Raw genomic sequence first — 16,179 nt, 5'->3', positions numbered from 1 at the left:
GGGGATGGGGATGGGGATGGGGATGGGGATGGGGATGGGGATGGGGATGGGGATGGGGATGGGGATGGGATCGGCTGCCCTCCTCCTGATAGCGCCCGCCATGTGATCCCGCCCGCCGGCAGCGCAGTGCTCGGAGCCCGGCATTGCTCAGCCCCGGCTGCGGGCGGGCGGCGGGGCTCGGCCCCGGCCCGGGGGACACCGGGGCACCCCCAGCTGCCGCCGGCTCCGCGCCCAAGCGTGCATCCGCGCCCACGCGCGCCCTCGGGCTGCTCGTCGCCGCGTCTTCTCCTCCAGCCGGGAGCCCGAGCCGAGCGCAGCGTTGGGGATTAACTCCGCCGAAGCACGGGGCCGCGCGGGACGGGGGCACCCACGCAGAGCTCGAAAGGAGCTCCGCAGGGAGCACGGCATTAAGCCAGCCGGGGCGTCGCATAGCCGCTGCCTCGCAGAAGCCCCCAAGGTAAAAGCCGACGATTGGTGCCTTCCGGATAGCACAGGGCTCTGGGTTCTTGTTCTTAATTTTTTTTTTTTTTTTTTTTTTTTTTTTTTTTTTTTTTTTTTTTTTTCCCCCGGGATTTTGTTTTTAAAGGCATCGATCGGGAGATGTGGGCAGAAATTGTTGCTGCTGCTGGGGCCGGGAGCTGTGCACCTCCGGAGCACACCGGGAGCAGCTGAACTTTGGCGCTGGGGAAAATCCATTTCTCTTCCGTAAACACTTTGGGGACGACCACAGCGCATCACCGCACACCAAGCGCTGCAACACCCGGTGCTGGAGCGACACTGAGGGGTTCCTCTCTCGCCAAGGACGGACACCTGTGTAAAGAGCTGGGGAAGGGCAATTCGTCTTTCTTTTCCAGATGACTGAAAATACCGACAGGATCGTGGCTCTCTGCTTTCCATCAGCAAGTGGCATTAGGGAGAGGCAGCTGAGGAATGGAAATGATGTTGCTCCAATTCATCCCAGCATCTACTTTTTCCCAAGGGACTCCATGCCCATAGGGGTTTGCTGCATGCATATCCAGCAGTGAGGACAACGGTACCACGGATGCATCCCAACTGGATCATGTAAGAATTTGATACTGAGAAACCCACCCCAGTGAGACTTTCTCTGCCTGAAGTATATGGTTCGGTGTAAGCACAGCAATTTTTGCCTATTTCTCTCCCTCTTACATCTCTTGGGCTCGGAGATCTCTGCCCTCATTGCAACTATGCTCATTTGCAACATCAGTGCCATCAAAGATTGGAGCGCTTTCCTCTCTCAGATCCTCCCCAGCGTGAACAAGACCCTGAACTTGGTGCAGCAAGTGGAAGCCACTACCAGCTCAGTGGTGAGCGTCCTGCAGGACCCTGAGCAGGACAGCTACCTGGCCAACAGCCAGCCCATGAACTCCAGCAACTTCACGGCTGGCCTAGACCACTTGTTTCAGTACTCTTACTCTGACAATGACCAGCTGTACAAGGAGTACAAACCCCCTCCTCGCGACGCCATCCCTCTGCCCAAGGCTGTCCTCTACCTTCTCATGGCAGCCCTGGTGGTGGTGGCAGTGGCGTACGCCATTGTTGGGCACCTCATCAAGGACCTCATTCATGACTTTATAGGTGAGTGTGGGCATCGTGTGCTCAAAAAGATCATGCAAACCATTTTCTTGGGTGTGGGTGGATGTTAGACCAAGCCCTGACCCCTTCGTGTTTTTGTGTGTGAATGTAACCCATGCACTGGGTTCTCTGTACTGAGCTGTAGATTGATCAGCTTTCCAGAGGAAATCCTTGGGCTTAGTCTCTTCTTAAAGAAGTGAGGCTTGTGCGTGCGTGTGCATGTGTATAAATGTGTGTGTGTGCATACGTCTGTGCTGCCAAATGCTTTTAAACCCATTTGCCAGCTTCATCTGAGCTTTAATTAAAGGCCTCTGACACAAAAAGTTTCATGGCAACTGACACCTGAGCACAGGGTAGCAACCCAACAAGAAAACCTGCATTATCAACTTAGCACCTCATTGTCATTGAATCATTGAATCCCTGGAGTTGGAAAGGGCCCTTAAAGGTCATCTGGTCCAATTCCACGGTTATTAGACACCAGCAAACCTCCTGGGAAATACAGCTCAGCCACCTTGCTGCCCTACACAGCACCCAGCACAGTGATCACAACCTCTGGAGCTGCTGCGACAACTCTGTGAGATGACAGTACAGAGAGTGAATATTACTGTGAGATGTGACCTCCCGGCTGCTTCACATCCTCCTGTTGACAATACATGAGGTCCCTTGGCATTAGCCACATGAGCTGGACACTGCTGGCTGCTGCCACTGTGGGAAGGCAGCTGCACTTGGCTGGTTGTGGTGAGCCCTCACCGACACTCTTGGGTTTTGCCCCCAGATTTGTTTAGCTGGTCATTCACATGTTCCCTTAATTTCCCCTTATTTCCCTTTATTTTCCTTTTTCGAAGCCCCTGGGGCAGGCAGTCCCCAGACGTTGGGGACAAAAAGGGGAAAAACCCCTGGCAAGGGCTTCCGGGGCTCATGTGAGGCTTAGCTATGGTGAGGGCATGGAGCTGCTGCTGAGGGCTGCCCTCATCCCAGCTGGGGGAACAAAAACAGCCTTCAAGTGTTAAATCTAACACTTAATCAGCAGCTTGCTGGGGTTGTAATGTTTTTTCGCTCTGGCACTCATCTTACTTTGCATTGCCTTCCCAGCAGAGGTGGGCAGAAGGGGCAGCACCTATAAATACACTGCTGCCCTAGGACCGGGTCAGCCCAGCACCCTATGTGCTGTCCCCACAAGGTGAATTCTGTTGAACTCTGTCATCTGCAAAGCCCTTCACAGAGGGATTTCCTTTGGATGTTCTAGGGCCATCCCAGAGCTGGATGGGCACAGAGACAGCACGTTGTGTCTCTCCAGGATCAGCCCTTCTTCAGGTTGGACGATCCCCTCCTTCCGAGCCCAACTCCAGCCTGTACAGAGAGGGCTGCATTCCAATGAGTGTGCTCCAAGTGACTCCAGGGACAGGGCGGAAGGACTGGGGCAGTAAATAAGAAGCTGCTCTATTAGCTGCTCAAACACAATGACCGGATTTATACGCTCAGCAGCAGCTCAAACCTCCCCTATCAGCATTTCTGTGCTAATCATATTTAGAAGGATACAGAGACAGATGGAAATAAGATGCCAAAGGGCTGGAGCCTGTTTCGGAGAGATTAAAGTATGAATAGTTAATCACTGCCTTAAACATTCCCTCAGCGACGGCAGAGAGGATTTTGACTCCCCAATACCTGCCTGTAGGGCACAGCTCACCGGGACTGTGCACAGCAGGCAGAGGTTTGGGTTGGCCAAGGGGCTCACTGCTCCTTACCCATGCTGAATCCGAATGGGCAGTTAAGCCCTTTGCTGCTGCTTTTTAAGAACTCAGTGAGAGCATGGACCTGGTGGGCAGGCAGCCCCAAGGGGGGAAATGATGCTCTTCCCATAATCCTGGCCAACAGAGTGCCCACGGAGGATAAGCACAGGGCAAAATCCCTGCCAGGGCAACAGCAGCCCCAGCAGCTGGGGGTTCATCTAAGAATCCACACCAAACAAGGATGGAGGTGAGCGCCTGGAGATGGGAGGAAGGCTGCATGCTGGGTGAGGATCAGAGCCGGCTAAGACAAATTGGAATGAAGTGTTCAGAAAGAGGCTTAACTCGGAGCGCTGCTGGAGACAGCAGGTGCTGCCTTGGCAGATGAGCAGCCTGTCACCAACGTAGGAAGTGCCTAATTACTGCAATCCTGGGGAATCAGCCTGCCCTTCCTCCTCCCTCCCCAGTTCACTGCAAATTGCCCTTATTTAAGCACAAAGTAAAAGAAAGAGGGGGGAAAACGGGGTTAGGAATGAAATATAAGAAAAGTTTGATTCAAAACAAAGCAGTTGCCATGGGGATGTGTGCTGTGGGTGATGCCCAGGGGATGCACCGGGCTGTCTGCAAGGGACCCATGTGGGAAGGAGCTGTTGTTTGTATGGGAGCTGATGCTCCACAGTGTCCCCAGGGCAGCCCAGGTCTCCTCACATCAGTGATTCACAGTGCCCTTCCTCATATCCCCCCTTGGAACGGTCCCATGCAAGGCAGGCTCTGGTGGGACAGAGCTGGGTGCTGGCTTTGGGGCTGCTCAAAGCCCCAATCTGTCCTTGCAGTGGGGTCTTTCTTCTCTTCACCCTTTCACCCCATTGGCTGTATTTTTATTTTTCAGCCTTATCTCCATCCACCACATTTTGGGTTTCTTTCAAGGAGCCGTCATCTCCTTGAACAAAGAAACTGTGCATGAATGTATTGCTGAAAATAGCTGCTGGGTGATCCTGCAGGGAGCTGGGATCTGCTTTAATTGCTCCCACGCAGAACTGCAGGGCCTTTGGATGCTGCATCCCGTGGCTGTGTCGGGAGGCAGGGACTGCAAATTGTGTCAGCCCCATCAGAGAAGACTCATGTCTTCTTTTCAGGGTCTGCTTTCCGGATGATTCATTTGCCTATCAAGGTTGTTGGAAAAGAATAGACTATGTCAGGCTCCCCTCTGTGTCCCCATCACAGTTGCTGACCTCCCCCGCCTCAGTTTCCCTTTGGGGCTGGCTGTGCTGGTGCAGAGAAGCCCTTTGAAGTGGAAAAATCTGGGAGATATCTGCAGACCTGTGGGTCAGGACCTGCTTCACACGAAGTGCTTCTGCTCCTGCTGCTGGAACAAGGGCTTTTTTAGCAGCCCTTTTCACACCTGGCTCCATTTGAAGCAAATAAAGCACGAGCACGAGGGTGGTTGTTCATCTAACACATTTCCCCTTCCGCTGCTTGTTGCCAGCTCTGCAGGGAGTGTGAACATCTCGCTCACTGGGCTGCATTTAAATCCCAGCCTTTCACTGCTCCCTCTGCCCCTCTCATGACCGCAATTCTCACTCCTGAAGACAAATCCCTGCTCTTTCGAGGTCGCAACCAGATCTGTTTTCCTGGCAGTTGGGCTCTTCTTTGCTCCATAACAAGATTTCATTCTCCTCTTGGTAGCAGTTGTGTCCATTTTATGTTGCTTGTGTGCCTGCCTGTCAGATTTACTAGATGGAGAGAGAAATACCCATCATGATGCTAAGGGCTTTATCTGCTTTCAGCTAGTAACCACTGTTCCTCTTCTCCTGGCTGCTCTCACCTCCATTAGCTGGTTACAAATTCTCCTGTAGCATTTGGCACTGGATGTTTCTAACTTGTGCTTCAGTATGATGTGAAATGCAGCCGCACATACCTGTCGCTATCCTCATCCATATCCATCTCTATCCCCATCCCATCCCAGTTCCATCCCTATCCCATCCCATTCCCATCTCTATTCCATCCCATCCCCATCCCCATCCTCATCCTCGTCTCCATCCCCTGCCAAGTTTCTCCCTCATCAGAGCAAGTTATCATTGCAGGGGGGCCAAAGACATTCATTCTGTCCCCTGCCTGGTCCCTGCTTAAGGGCCATCCTGAGGGACCCCATTTTCTCCCCTGCTGTGATTCAGACCCCACATCCCATCCCAGAACAGACAACCACTGCCAAAGATGCATGATGGGAGCTGGCAGGAGATAAGGACATCAACATCTTTATGGCTGTATCTTCATGGACCTGCTGGCAGAAAATCCTCTGCTGGTTCCATGTGGGGCCTCTCTGCACTCCATGCCTCCCTTCATCCACATACAGAACCACACTGCAGTTACAGGCCATAAATGGCCACAAATAACGTGTAATTGCGTAATTACTTCACTCCTTACTAGCACAGTCAAATCATAAAGGCATCGCAGTAAATACCCTCTAATGACAACCTAATTACATCTTCCTGCAGATTACCAGGTAATTAGATCCAGCAGGCTCCAGCAATAATTCCCAGGGAAACAGTGGTTGGGATTAGCGCGCACAATCCAGTCCACACGCACTCGAGAAGCAGCCAGCAGCCAACCCTGAAAACCAGGCAATATCCTCCTAGATGTGACATTTTCTCAAGGAAATGGCTTTTGCTGAGCTCTCCAGTGCTCTCCCCAATGATTAACTTCTGCACTTCTTCCTTTACCACTGCCTTGCCATGTCGTCCTCTTGCTTCTCCAAGAATGCATCCCAAAGGACTCTCCATCTGGCCACCAATTGCCACCTCCCCTTGCTCAAATATGTTGTCTCATCTTCCCATTCTTTGTGCCCTCTGCACACCACAGCTCTCATCCAACCACTCCTGGGATGTGGAATCGAAGAATCATAGAATATCCCAAGTTGAAATGGACCCATAAGGATCATCGAGTCCAACTCCTAGGTTGATATATGAAGTCCCATCGCCCATCTTTCTGCATCCTCCAGGTTATTCCCCCTTTTCCCAACCAGACCATCTCCCATGGGAGTTTTAGTGCTGACGTCAAGGAAAAAGCCAGCCGAGGATTTTAATAGTATTTGTAGGGGTGATCTCTTTATTGCCTTCTGATTCCACGTCACAGCAAGATGCTGCATGAGGAGTACCAACCAGCCTGGGTGCCTATGGGCACGATGACCTTCGGGGTGACATGGCCATCTGGTTCAGCCTGGAGAGAAAAGTTAAATAATTGCATTGCAACAGGCAAATTGGACTCTTGATCTGAATGTGTCCCTTCCAGTTTGGGATATTCTGTGACTTTATGATTCTATGATAACTGCATCAAATTGATATCTTCCAGTAGACTTTTCCATTTTTCCCTGCATGGCAGTGACATGTTGATCCCCTTTCACCCCTACTTGGTCAGGTCAGGCACTGCAGACCAAAACCCACCCCAGAGAGGGTTCCTGTGCTACTTGAAGAGGTTTCCATTGCCTCCAACCCCAGGAACAACTCTCCTCTCACCTGGATTTCTCTATCTCATTTTTTTCTCATTGCTTTTCTCATTTCTCATTCCCAACTCCTCAGAGCAGCCCAGGGAGGGTCCCAAGCCCCACATGGCTGCAGTGCATTCTCACAGAGGATGTATCCCCAGCCACCAGCTCAGGCCATTTTTCCTTATTCCAGCAGCAGATTCATTGGGATGTCACACGGTTACTTAATCGTCCTCTCCATTCCTGACAGCAAAAAGCCATGGCACAGAACACACTGCTTGCTGGAGAGCCCAGATGCACGACTTGCTTCGGAGACACTTAATTTTAATTTTCAGGATTAGCAGCATGATTTCATTTGCCTGAGCCAGGAGAGCCTCCAGAAAGCAGCAACCTGAGAAATGGGAAAAAGAAGAGGGAAAAGCACAGGCTGTGCCACAGCACTGTGGTGATGGGATGGAGTGGTGGGGATGGGACAGGGATGGGGACAGGGATAGAGAGGGCAGAGGACGCTCCTGGGACCTCATACTCAGAGCTCAAGATTCAATGGAGGATGGGAATGGAGAATTTCCTACCTGGGTTTTGGATCTGGGAACTGTATTTTTTCCTCCTTCACTCCCAGATTGGATCTTCGGCCCCAACCCAGATGACAACAGCAACAAAAGTGACGTCAACTGCATCACCAGCAGCGTCAATGAGATGAGTGAGATGCCCGAGGTGCCCCGCCACCACGACCGCCAGCCCCAGGACGTGGTCATCGCCATCGGCGAGACCTGCCACCTGCCACAGCAGACGTGAGCAGCATGATGGGATGGGCATGGCAGGGAAGGACCAGGGGAAGTCTCCTTGTTCGCCTCTACCATCGACAGAGGACTGTCTGCTGCTGAGCAACCGGCACTGCAGGGATGGGGGCAAAGGGAAAGAGGCTGCGGGATGAGCAGAGCCTGCAGGGCAGAGCCCTCCAGGTTCCAAGGACATTGCCAGGGCCACGGGATTGTCAGTCCTGTGGGTCTATCAGCTTCCTTTTTTTCCCCATGAATAGCGAAAGAGCAAATGGAGAAATACAGCAAGCAGAGGCGAGACAGAGAGAAGTGTGGTCCTTTGGCATGCGGCTGTCCTGCATCATGGGAATGGGGTGGTGGGAAGGGCAAAGTGGGGAGACAAAAAAGATGTACAACAAATACATGTGCCTACAAATCTCTCCCAGCACACCCATGCAGTTGGAGAGATGATGCTGGAGGGAAGGGCAGGGACCCACCGGCAGTGAACGCAGCTCTTTGTGTCCCCATTTAGCTGCATCCCTGGCTCATCCCCTTTGGGTTCCCTTTGTCACCTCCAAGCTGGGTGACTCCCTGAGGGTGTGCTGGGGTCACCACAGACACACGTGTGATGTTTGAAGCAGGATCCACCATTTCTCTGTACAGCACAGCTCTCTACATCTTTTTCAAATTCAAAAAAGGCCAGAGGGGCTGATCCCAAGCAGAGTCAATTGCCCAAGCCCCAGGGTAGCCATAGCAGGGGTTGGAGCATCATCTGCCTCCCAAAAGCATGGGGCTGTGGTTGTCAAGGGAAGTGGGGCTTTAACGGGGAATGCCAGGGGAGATGGGGAGCAGTTCTATATGGGTGTACAGAGCCTGAGGGTGACGTGAATCCCCGTTAATTCCCTGTGTATATGTGTGTGTGTCCCTGTCTGGCAAGGTGGGGGCACTTCTGCTGATCCCACCACCGAGGCTGCACTGTCACAGCTCTGGCCCACTGCACTGAGCTGGACGAATGCTTTGTTTGGGGGGCCAGGGGCAATGCCTGCAATTTTAGAACCTTGGAGCAGGGCTGCAGTGATGGAACTGGGGAAATTTGGGAAGATCTCAGTTCCTGGGGAGCAGAAGCTTTCCTGGGAGTTGCGGGTCTCCTCATTGCCCTGACTTCTCAGCATCCGGGGCTGAGCATCGGGTTCTCCAGGGCTCTCAGCGACAGTGTCCCTTTGTCACCCGCTGTCCTGGAAGGGACACGGCTCCCTCCTGTGGCCGCTCTTCCCGGGCTTCCTGCAACCGTGACCCCTCCCCGTGCGAACGTCGCAAGGTGGTGGGACGTGGCCGAGACCCCAGAATGTGGCAGGAGAGAAAAAGGAAGGGCTCGGCCTGCAGAGTGGCACAGCTACAAAGCGGTACTGCAAGAGCACGGAGCACGAATCGTCACATCGTCAGCAACTGATGGCAGCAGGGATGTGCAGAGCTCTGCAGCTCCCGGTGATGCCACGGCTGATCCACTGAGCTCCCACGCATGCAGGTTTGGTGAAGCACAGATCCCCTCCAGGTGCTGAAGGGGGGTACCTGGGGCAGCCTGGAGCTGTGCAAGGCTTTTGGCTGGAAACAGTTCCCCAAAAAAGCAGTGCTTTTTTGCAATCCAGCCTCCCTAGAGGCTGGGAAGGGCCTCAGCATAGCTCCCTAAGTCCTGCTTTCCTCCCATAAGCGCCTTAGGGTGCAGGGTGAGAGGTGCCAGCACTTTTTATAGCAGCCGTAATCCACACTGCTCTTCTTGCATGAAGCACAGCCTCACAAGTGGGAGGTTTCCAAACCCTAAAATGGCCTCAAACCCCCATGGTTCCCAGTAGAGAGATGTGCAGAGGATGAGCAAAATGCCTAGGGGGAGACACGACACCCACGCTGGCTGAGGGTGGTGGGTTCCTTCCTTCCTAGTACCTCCTGTAATCAGAGGGAAACTCTTGGCAGAGGAGATGTGCCCTTTCCCACAAGCTTTAGGTGCTGGTGGAGCTCCACACTTCACATCTGGATTTAACACCAAGACCTGAGCTTTGGTGTTTTATTTGGCCAAAATCAGCCACCAGTCCCAAACTGCCACTGCAGGATGTGGGACTGCAGTTATGCCGTGGTCATCTGTGGGCTCCTCACTGCATGTCTCATGCCAGCACTGCAAGGGCATGTCCTGGGGATGAAGGACATGAAATGTGGCAGCAAGAGGCTCCAGGTGGTGCTAAAGAGTGATTGGGAAAAGTGTATCAGCGGGCCCACGCAGGGACATGTCCGGATGTCACCATGAGAGGAGGCCATGCAGGACAGGGACATGGGCTCTGGGTGGGTAGGGGGACTTGACACCCCAAATTCCCTGGTATTTCCCAGATCAGACCCTCCCCAGCCCCAGCTACCACGCCATCTCTCTCATAAGCAACTCAGTTCTTCTCTCCAGCCAAAAGTCCCCAGGCTGGAGCCTGTCAGCAGCACCCAATGTGTTTTAACCTTTGGCTGCTTCTGAGACCTTGTGCTGCTCATGATGACGCCCTTTTCTCCAGGTCCCAGGAGCAGGGCAGCATGGGAAATCCTGCCAGCGGCTGTGCAGAGCTCGCTGTGCCAATTTTTCCCTGCTGACAATCCAGCCCTTATCTCCCACAGCCTCTTTGCAAAGTATTTACTCTAATTTTCCCTCTAAACACCCCATGGAAAAAACAACAGAGGGGTTCTGTGAGGTCAGGCTGGGCTAACACGATAAAAGCAGATTGATTTTTCAGAAGAGTGATTCTAATTTCTCCTCCTCCTCACCCCAAGAGAGACCTGAGCAGGGCTGGCGGGCAGAAGACAGCGACAGGGTGATCCCCAGTGGGGTGAGCAGCAGTGTCACACCTACGATGGCACAGAGCGAGGTGTCCCCAGGAACGCAGTGGGACATTTCCTAGGCAATGGGTCACAGAGGAGAATAAGGTGGCATACATATCCGGTGTGTAACCCCCAGAGGAGCAAAACGGTAGCAGCAAGCATGGGGAGCGTGAAGGTGAACATAGGACCTGGCAGCGGGCTCTCCCCCTCCCTGGGAAAAGGTGGTTGGATAGGAGCTGTTATATGGCTGCAGCCCTCCAGGGACAGGCCCTTTCAGGGCATGCAGGGAGGGGAGAGCCCAGGGGACTTTCCAATAGCTCCCCTTGCCAGTTATTAAAGTGTTTTACTGCCTCATTAATACGGTCTAATCTCTGTGTATATCTAAGAGGAAGAATTGGCAGGCAGTGTTGTTGTAGCAGCAGTGGGCGTTTTCTGGCACTGCTCAGCTGCTTTATCTGCTTGTTTTCCTGCCCATTCCCAGCACCCAACAGCCCTGTGACACAGTAGGGGCAGCAGCTTTGCACCCATTGCTAACCCTAAACTATCATCCACCAGCAGACAGACATCCCCCCAGGGCATTTCCACAGGGAAGCTCTGTTACAATAGCTCTCATTTCTCCAGATCCAGCTCCAAGGTCTGGATTTGAGGCAATGTTCTATTCTGGGGGCACAGAAACATAGAATGGTTGGGTTGAAAGGGACCTTAAAACCCATCCAGCTCCAACCCCAGGCTGTGGGCTAGTTGTCCTCCATAGATCAGGCTGCCCAGGGCCCCATCCAGCCTGGCCTTGAGCACCTCCAGGGATGGAACACCCACAGCTTCTTTGGGCAACCTACAGGGACAGAAAAGCTGGGCTGAAGAATGGGCTGGACATTTTACTTCTATGGGTTTTCTTCTTTTTGTTTTATTTTTTACCTAAACCCAGCAGTACATGGGGAAACCCTTCCCCATCCTGCTGTCTTCAGCGTCTGCCTCGAGAGCTCAGGGTTGAGCAGATGCCAAGGTCTGTGGATCATAGAATAATTTGAGTTGGATAGGTCTCTTAAAGGTCATCTGGTCCAACTCCCCTGAAATGAACAGGAACACTCACAGCTTGACCAGGTGCTCAGAGCCTGATCCAGTCTGAATGCCTCCAGGGGTGGAGCATCCACCACCTCTCTGAGCAACCTGTACCAGTGCTTCTCTGTCCTATTGTAAAATATGTTTTCCCTATATCCAGTCTTAATCTCCTCTCTTTTAGTTGAAAACTTCCTCTTATCCTATCACAACATACCTTGCTAAAGAGTCTGGATCAGTGGCTCATGCTTGCGTTGGACAGGCTGTCGTTCTCAGGGGTGGCAGCTCCAGCACTCTTCTGCCCCTAAACCTCTGCCGACTCAACAAAGCACCGACAGCATGGCCTTGAAGAAAAGTTACCATTTATTAAGCCACAGCTATTGTTGCCGACAGCAATTTTAGCAGCACTGGAGGACTTACCCTATCCCCCTGGGGACTCTCATGCAGAGCTAGAAGCGAAGCCTTGGGGACATGGTGGCCATGCATAGAGACATGAGCTGCTGGCAGGCAGATGGGATGGGGTGGATTTGGGATGCTCCCAAGTCCTCAGCAGATGCCACCTCCCATGATTTGGACACTGTCTTGTTCTTGCCCACCAATGCAGGGAAGTGCATGTGCAGCCAGGGTGCACCCAACCGCCCTCCTGGCCACATCTATCTCACCCTGCAGCCGCTCCAGGAAAGTATTGGTTTCCCACTAGCTCCAGGGAATGATGAACCAAATTTCATCACTCCAACAGGGGCAGAGCCAGGATTCAGCTCTGCTGTGTGTGTGGAAGAACCCTTCCTTGAAGCTGTGGAATGCCACTGTCCTTCCGTGCAACATCCCAAGAAGGGCGCAGATGCTGCCCAAGTGAGTGTACAGCTCAGTGCAAGCCATGCTCTGCAAGCTGGTGGTGCTGGGTACATAGGGGGCAGGCAGTCAAAGGCACAGTGAGAAGCCAAGGCTTGGAGGGCAGAGAGGACATCTCCAGGCTGCAGATCCACACCAGCAGAGGAGCCATATATCTTGGGCCACTCCACCACGCAGGGCTTGGTCACATGGTGGGACAGTCCTCGAACAAACCCAGGGAACTTGGAGCTCCATGTCCCACTGAGTGGCTTCACAGAGGCATCTCAACCACCTTCAGCTCCAGGAAGGGCTTTCCACAGCTCCTCCCGGCTCCATATACCCTTGGTGGGCACTGCTTGGAAAAATACAATGGAGGTGCTGAGTTGGGATGCCCAGCCCATGACCCTGCCCCATGGCTCACACTGCTGGTGCCACCAAATGGGACGTGTAGGAGTGGCTCCCATTCCCAACCACACCACAATCCCGAGCAGAGCCCAATGAAGCAGAGAGGGCGATGCGGGAAACACAGAGCCACTGGCTACAAGAATGTCACGTCGTCCTGGGACTGCAGCCAGAGCCAGTGGGCATCGTACTCCAGGTGCAGTTCGCTGTTGAGTTTGCAGTTCTCCAAGTTGGCCTCAGCTTTCCGAGCCTTCCCACCCACATTCCCCTTCTCCAGCTTTTCTCCAGGCCCCGATTTGGGCTCTTTGCCTGAGTAGCCATTGGCCACCTGGGGCTCCTTAGCAAAGCGCTGCAGGTCTGGGCAGCTCCGATTTGGGCTGAGGTCTGTGTGGGGCCACTCATGCTCTGCTCTGCCCTTCTCCTGCTTCGTGAAACCCCTCTCGGGGTCCAGCCTGCCCCAGTCCTGCTCAGCCCTTCCCAGCGCTCTGGGGAGCTCGCCAGCATTTTGGGAATACTCATCCATGTCGTCAGCCAACGTGTCCAGATAGCTGCCGATGGAGATGCTGTCCAGCTTGTCAGGGGGATCCTGCAGGCTGTCCCAGCTGCCCCGCCGCGAGGCCGTCTGGCTGCCTGCCAGGCTGTACTGGCTGCTGGCCAGGCTGCTGCAGCGGCTGGTCAGTGTGCTCTTCTCCTCCAGCAGCCATTTCACTGCCTCGATGCCCTCGTTGACTGCCACCAGCTGCTGTAGGATCTTCACGTCCACTGCGCGTAAGTATGCCTGGTGGGGAGACAGAGAGCGTGGCTTAGCGAGATGGATGTGCTGTGCCCTCCATCCCTGAAGTACCCCAAGTGCCAGCTGTATGAAGAAGGGGTAAGACCTGGGGATGTGCTGCCCACCTCCAGCTCCAGGTTCCCACTGGGAACCAAGTCCCCCTCCAGGAGTGCTATGTGAGACTTGCAGACAACACCATCAGGGACTTTCAGCATTCACACAGCCATCCCCATCCATGGCCATCCCCACAGGAACAGGAACAAGGGGATAGTTGCAGGCACTGGGTCCAGATCTGAGCCCAGATATACCCCTAGACCTTGGTAGCATCGAGCAGGGATGCAGTAGGACAACCCCCAGGGTAAGGACCAGTCCCACCTCTGTAGTGTGGGTACTTCCCAAGTGATTCCAGATCTCCTCCATGCATTCACTTTCCCCCATTGGACAAATGAGGGCTCTGATCCTGGTGGACACATCATGGAAGTCTTTGGAGCCTAAGATCCCAGTCACTCTCAAAGCTCCCAGACTTTCTAGAAGGTGAGAAAAGACAGTGGTGGCACAAAGTGCCTGCCCATTCTGCCCTTTGCTTGAGCCCATCATGGAGCAAACCTGGACAGGGTCTGGGGTCCCCATCAGCACTCCCTCCCTGCACAGCCAGTTCCTGCCCTGCAAGGCCGGGAGAAGCTCTCTGCAGAACTACAGCTGCTGCACAAACATCTGTTTTCCTAATGGAAAGCTCAGCGTGCCAAGACATTCCTGTCTGTATGATGCTCGCCGCCGAAAGCCACTGGATTTCCCCTGCACAGGAGGAAAATATTTCACCAGGAAAGGGAACAAAAGGGCAGTGGGACGAGAGAGAAAGAAACACACGGTGGGACAGGTACAGGTGAGGGGAGATGAGGGCACAGCCCATTGGCTGCTGTAGGCACCATATCTCCAAACACAACCCTAGCTGCATGCAGCAGTCATGCTTTGGGAGCTCACAGGACGCAACCCTGACCATCACTCCGGCTGAGCCCAATGGGAAACCACAGCATCCCCTCAACAGGTCTCCTGGGAGCCCCATCTGCATCTCACAGCTGGCACCAGGACAAGGACACTGGGAGAAGGATGGAGCCTGGGAAAGTTATGTCAAGGTCTCAGCACGGGATGCCTCTCGAGTCAGAGGGTGCAGAGAAAACGAGCAGACACTTGCAGGGATCTGAAAACAAACCTCCTTGACCCTCCTCAAAGCCACCAGGCTGGACTGAAAAAAAAAGAAGAGATGGGAGAGCTGCTGACAGCCCAGATTGGGGCAGCAGCCAGCTCTGAGCTGCAGAAACTTCCTTTCTAGGCAAGTTATTTCACAAACTGCTCCAGCAGGCTTCTCCACACGCTCCAATGAAACATTGGCCCTGGCATGGAGGAAGTCTGGGACCTCCTGACATTGTCTCCAGGCCCTGAGCAGTGTCATTTTTCCCCAGCTCACGGAGTGGTGCTGCCAGAGGGCAGGGAAGGAGCAAGGCTCTGGGGTCAGATGTTAGGGATTAGATGCCAATGGGAACACGCTCCCTGCTTTTGGTTCCGATTGCTGGAAAGTGTCACTTGCACATCTCCTCCCCCCAAAGCATCCTTCTCAGGATCTTTCCCAGGGAGACCCACCAGGGCTCCCTGCTCTCAGGGCACCGCATCGTGCCTCAGTTTCCCTGTTCCATCCCATCCTCCCAGCGCTGCAGTCTCCTATCCCTGCTCAGCACCCAAGAAACCCATTGGCACTTTTTTTTTTCCCTTGAAGACTGGCAGTTTTGGGGCAATGGGGTGAAAAATGAGCCAAAGTGTCCGAGGACAAAGTTGGAATCGGGATTTCCACCTTCACAACACCTCTGCCCATGCCCTCCATCCCCGCTCAGTCCCCAAGGGCACTAAAGGCTCTTTGCCCTGCACGGGGGCAGAATCCACTCCCCCGCCCCATTCATGCTTCCCTTCCCGCAGAGAGGAATTTGCCCTCGGGGACGCAATATCCTCCCTCGGTCAGGGAAAGCGAGTGGGAACGCGCCGTCCCCTCCCTGCGCCGCCCACGCGGGGCGAAGTGCCGCTGCGGGGACGGGGCTGCGCGAAGCCGGGTGCGGTGCTGTGCCACACTTCGGGTCCGAATGGCGTTTTAGCCCCTAACATTCGGCCGTCATTTAAAGTCGGGGCCTTCCTCCTCCTCTCCCTCCTCCTCCTCCCAGCAGCCCGAGCTCCGCACCTTCCTTCCGCGGTCAGGAGTGCGGCCGGGAAGCGGGGATGGAGTCGACGCGGGGACAGCCAACGGCCAAGGACGGGCAGCCACCTCACCGCCCCACGGCAGCGCTCCCGCAGCTGCAGTGAGGCCGTTTCCCTATGGAAACGCCGCGTTCGGTGCCCGTGCGTGGGAGCGGTGCACCCTGCGGCTCCCGGGGGCGAGCGGCAAAGCGAAGGACCGCTGCCTCAGTGCACGGCGAGCCCCGGGACAGCCCCGTGTCCCCAGCCCCGGCACTCTCCGGGCCCCGGCACTCACCAGCTCCAAGCGGAGCGCACGGAGGCGATCGGCGATCGGCGGACGGGCGCCGCGAACCGGAGCCGGCAGCGGGGACGGCGGGGCGGGGACGGGCTCGGCGCGGAGCCCCCTCAGCAGCCCGGCGGGCGGGCGGCGGCCCACCTTGCCCGCCAGCTCCCGCAGGTCTGCGGGCAGCGCATCCCCACCGCCCTCCATGC

At 54.6% G+C, this 16,179-nt stretch overlaps 2 protein-coding genes across 2 annotated transcripts; one reads left to right on the top strand and one right to left on the bottom strand.

Moving 5' to 3' along the window:
- Positions 1-310: 310 nt before the first annotated feature.
- Positions 311-7,874, top strand: LOC122181417. The gene is made up of 3 exons (XM_042873884.1): positions 311-457; positions 587-1,596; positions 7,421-7,874. The coding sequence occupies exons 2-3, from the start codon at positions 1,119-1,121 to the stop codon at positions 7,594-7,596; spliced, it is 654 nt and encodes a 217-aa protein (XP_042729818.1). The 5' UTR covers positions 311-457; positions 587-1,118; the 3' UTR covers positions 7,597-7,874.
- Positions 7,875-11,807: 3,933 nt separating this feature from the next.
- Positions 11,808-16,177, bottom strand: LURAP1 (leucine rich adaptor protein 1). Its single transcript, XM_042873883.1, has 2 exons — positions 15,983-16,177; positions 11,808-13,473 (listed from the first exon to the last, which is right to left on the bottom strand). Exons 1-2 carry the CDS (start codon positions 16,175-16,177, stop codon positions 12,832-12,834), a joined length of 837 nt encoding a protein of 278 aa, XP_042729817.1. The 3' UTR covers positions 11,808-12,831.
- Between the last annotated feature and the right edge of the window lie 2 nt (positions 16,178-16,179).

The sequence above is a fragment of the Lagopus leucura genome, unplaced genomic scaffold (genome assembly GCF_019238085.1).
Source record: "Lagopus leucura isolate 7727_CA_CO unplaced genomic scaffold, USGS_WTPT01 Super-Scaffold_100009, whole genome shotgun sequence".
Lineage (NCBI taxonomy): Eukaryota > Metazoa > Chordata > Aves > Galliformes > Phasianidae > Lagopus > Lagopus leucura.
Note: the sequence above shows the minus strand (reverse complement) of the source record. Positions and strands in the feature narration are given on the sequence as shown.